At 35.1% G+C, this 2,367-nt stretch overlaps 1 protein-coding gene across 1 annotated transcript; it reads right to left on the bottom strand.

The window, feature by feature from the left end:
• Positions 1–298: 298 nt before the first annotated feature.
• LOC110101813 lies at positions 299–1,480 on the bottom strand. Its single transcript, XM_020829874.2, has 2 exons — positions 883–1,480; positions 299–820 (listed from the first exon to the last, which is right to left on the bottom strand). Exons 1-2 carry the CDS (start codon positions 1,008–1,010, stop codon positions 517–519), a joined length of 432 nt encoding a protein of 143 aa, XP_020685533.1. The 5' UTR covers positions 1,011–1,480; the 3' UTR covers positions 299–516.
• Positions 1,481–2,367: the final 887 nt, after the last annotated feature.

Genomic DNA, 2,367 nt, shown 5'->3' with positions numbered 1-2,367 from the left:
TCACAGCTTTATAAAGAAAAAGAAAGTTGTCAAATGAAGCATTAATCAAACAATGGCAAATTATTTTTTTTTTTTGGCAAAATTTTCGGTATCATAATACATTAAAATAAAACTAAAAAAATTATTAAAAATAATTATTTCATTTTCAAACTCAAAATAGATTAAAATAAAATATCGCTTTCTCAAACCTTTTTTTTTTTTCATCTAAAAAACGCTAACCGAGTCCTTACAAAAAAAAAAGAGTAGAAAATGATGAAGATGGTAGCAGAGGAGCCGAGAAAACTCACAGTTTCAGAAATAAAATAGAAATCATTCAAAACTGTTAGGATTCCAATCGATTAATTAACACACTAATCCGTTATATTAAGCCAAATTACCCGAACAAAATCATCTCACCCCTGCCTGGAAACGAAGAAATCAGAGAAAAAAAACTTAGATCACAGAACAAAAGACAATAATTTACAGCAAAAAAAAACATGCAACAAAAGTCGCCATTAATACTGCTAATGAAAAGCTTTACTCTAAGAATCCAGTTCTGGTAAGAACTGCATTCCTGACTTTACGTTGATCCCTGCCTTTAAGTGTTCTTCCTTCCCCTTCACAAACAGAGAAAGAGGAGATTTGATTCCTCTCCAGCTTCTTCGCAATCCACTCATGAGGAGGAACTCTGTCTTCTTCCTCATCTTCTTCTTCATCTTCTGTTTCGCTTCTTTTGAAGATTTTAGACCAGTTGGGAATTGTAACAGGTGCAGATTGCCGAATCAGTGCTGTACTACTGCTGTTGTCTTCACCAACTGTATTATTTGATCTCGGTATCTTCCTGTGATTTGTTTTTATTGGTAACTACGATTATAAGAGAAAAAGTTTATTACTTTGGAGTACCTGGATGCAGAGGAGGCTTTCATGGAAGAGAAAAAGGAGCCATCTTTGAGCTTTCTGGTCTTCAAGGAATCATCTTTTGTCTCTCTCACCATAGCCCAAATCTCCTCTTCATCAAATTCTTCTTCCATGAAGAAGAGGAGTTGAACAATATCGAAAATTGAATGATCGAATGGATAATTCTGCTGAGTAGCTCCCAACGCATGGGGATTTATTACAGCAGACGTGCAAAGGAGGGCTTTTTATTATTTTAGGGTGGAAAAACAGAGACAGTGGAGTGGAAATATCTCTGCAAAACTGCAACCTTATCTACAGAAAAGCAGAACAGAGAAGAGGAGAGAGAGAGAGGAAGAAAGAGTTGGGGAAGGAAAAGGTTGTTGAATTATTAAACTGAAGAATCAGGTGATTGGCTAATGGAGCTTTGAAATTGGTGAAGATGGTGGACAGTAAGTGAGAGAAAGAGAGGAAGTGAGATATGGATAAGACGAAGCCTTCTCTTTCCTCTATGTCTCCTCTCTGTCGCACTCTCTCTCTCTCTCTCCGTTCTACTCTGTTCTTCCTGTGTTTCGTCTGTGTTCCTAACTCTGTTTTCTTTTTTGAAAGAGGAGAAGTGTTATTTTCACAACCTTTAAAGTTAGGTCCACTTTATATTTTTCATATTTTATATAAGAGTTATAATGCACCGACACTATATAATAAATAAATTATAATTTATAAAAAAAATTCAAATACGTATTCAATACGTATAAATAACGAATTTTGAAATAATAAGTTCAACCTATGCTACTAATAGATCAACATATGTCACATGAATTTATTTTTTAGTTTGCCTATAATTGATTTGATTTTTTATAATCCTTAAATACAAAGGTTTTGAAAATTCAGATGTTTGATTGAAAAAACTGAGTAAAAGCAAATGGAAGAAACTTCTAATAAGATTGTGAACTTTCGCAAGCAACAACCAAGAGTGTTCAAGTATCGATTGGATAGCTAGCTCCTACGACTTGGACCTTTAAGTGCTTTGGCCACCTCCCCTAGGAAGAGGAAGAATACTTCAATAGATTTCACAGGCGGGGGACTTGGTCCCCTCAAGTGCTTAATGAGTGACCTATTTTCATTGGTTTGTATTGGGTTTTGTTGCGTAATACAAATCAATGAAGGGGTCATCCTTTCTCACTTGAGGGGTTTCTTTCATTATGTTTATGTCTGCGGCTTGATTTGGGGTGCTTATCAAGTTGTATCCCTTCCCCTTTTGTATTTGGTAAGTAGAAGTTTTTTCCCCACAAGCTTTGTTTCTCTCAGTGTATCTTTCTTTTACTTTTGTAACCAAATAGGCTTCAAGCCACTTGGCAACTTGCAAACAACTACAAAAATTAAACTCCTAGATTTCTTTTACGAATATTTCAAACATATGGTTTTACTTTACAATATGCTTATCCAAAGTCGCTCAATGCTTGGCTCAATCCAAATCAACTCTTCTTGAAGCAA

This window comes from Dendrobium catenatum, unplaced genomic scaffold (genome assembly GCF_001605985.2).
Source record: "Dendrobium catenatum unplaced genomic scaffold, ASM160598v2 fragScaff_scaffold_370, whole genome shotgun sequence".
NCBI classification, from domain to species: Eukaryota; Viridiplantae; Streptophyta; class Magnoliopsida; order Asparagales; family Orchidaceae; genus Dendrobium; species Dendrobium catenatum.
The sequence above is the reverse complement of the archived record's forward strand: the minus strand, read 5'-3'. Positions and strand labels throughout refer to the sequence as shown.

Excerpts from the sequence above, each read along its gene's own strand:
- LOC110101813 (XM_020829874.2), bottom strand. The coding sequence starts at position 1,010 with ATGGAAGAAGAATTTGATGAAGAGGAGATTTGGGCTATGGTGAGAGAG. Across the intron at positions 821-882 it reads AAAGCCTCCTCTGCATCCAG|GAAGATACCGAGATCAAATA; the intron begins GTACTCCAAAGT and ends AACAAATCACAG.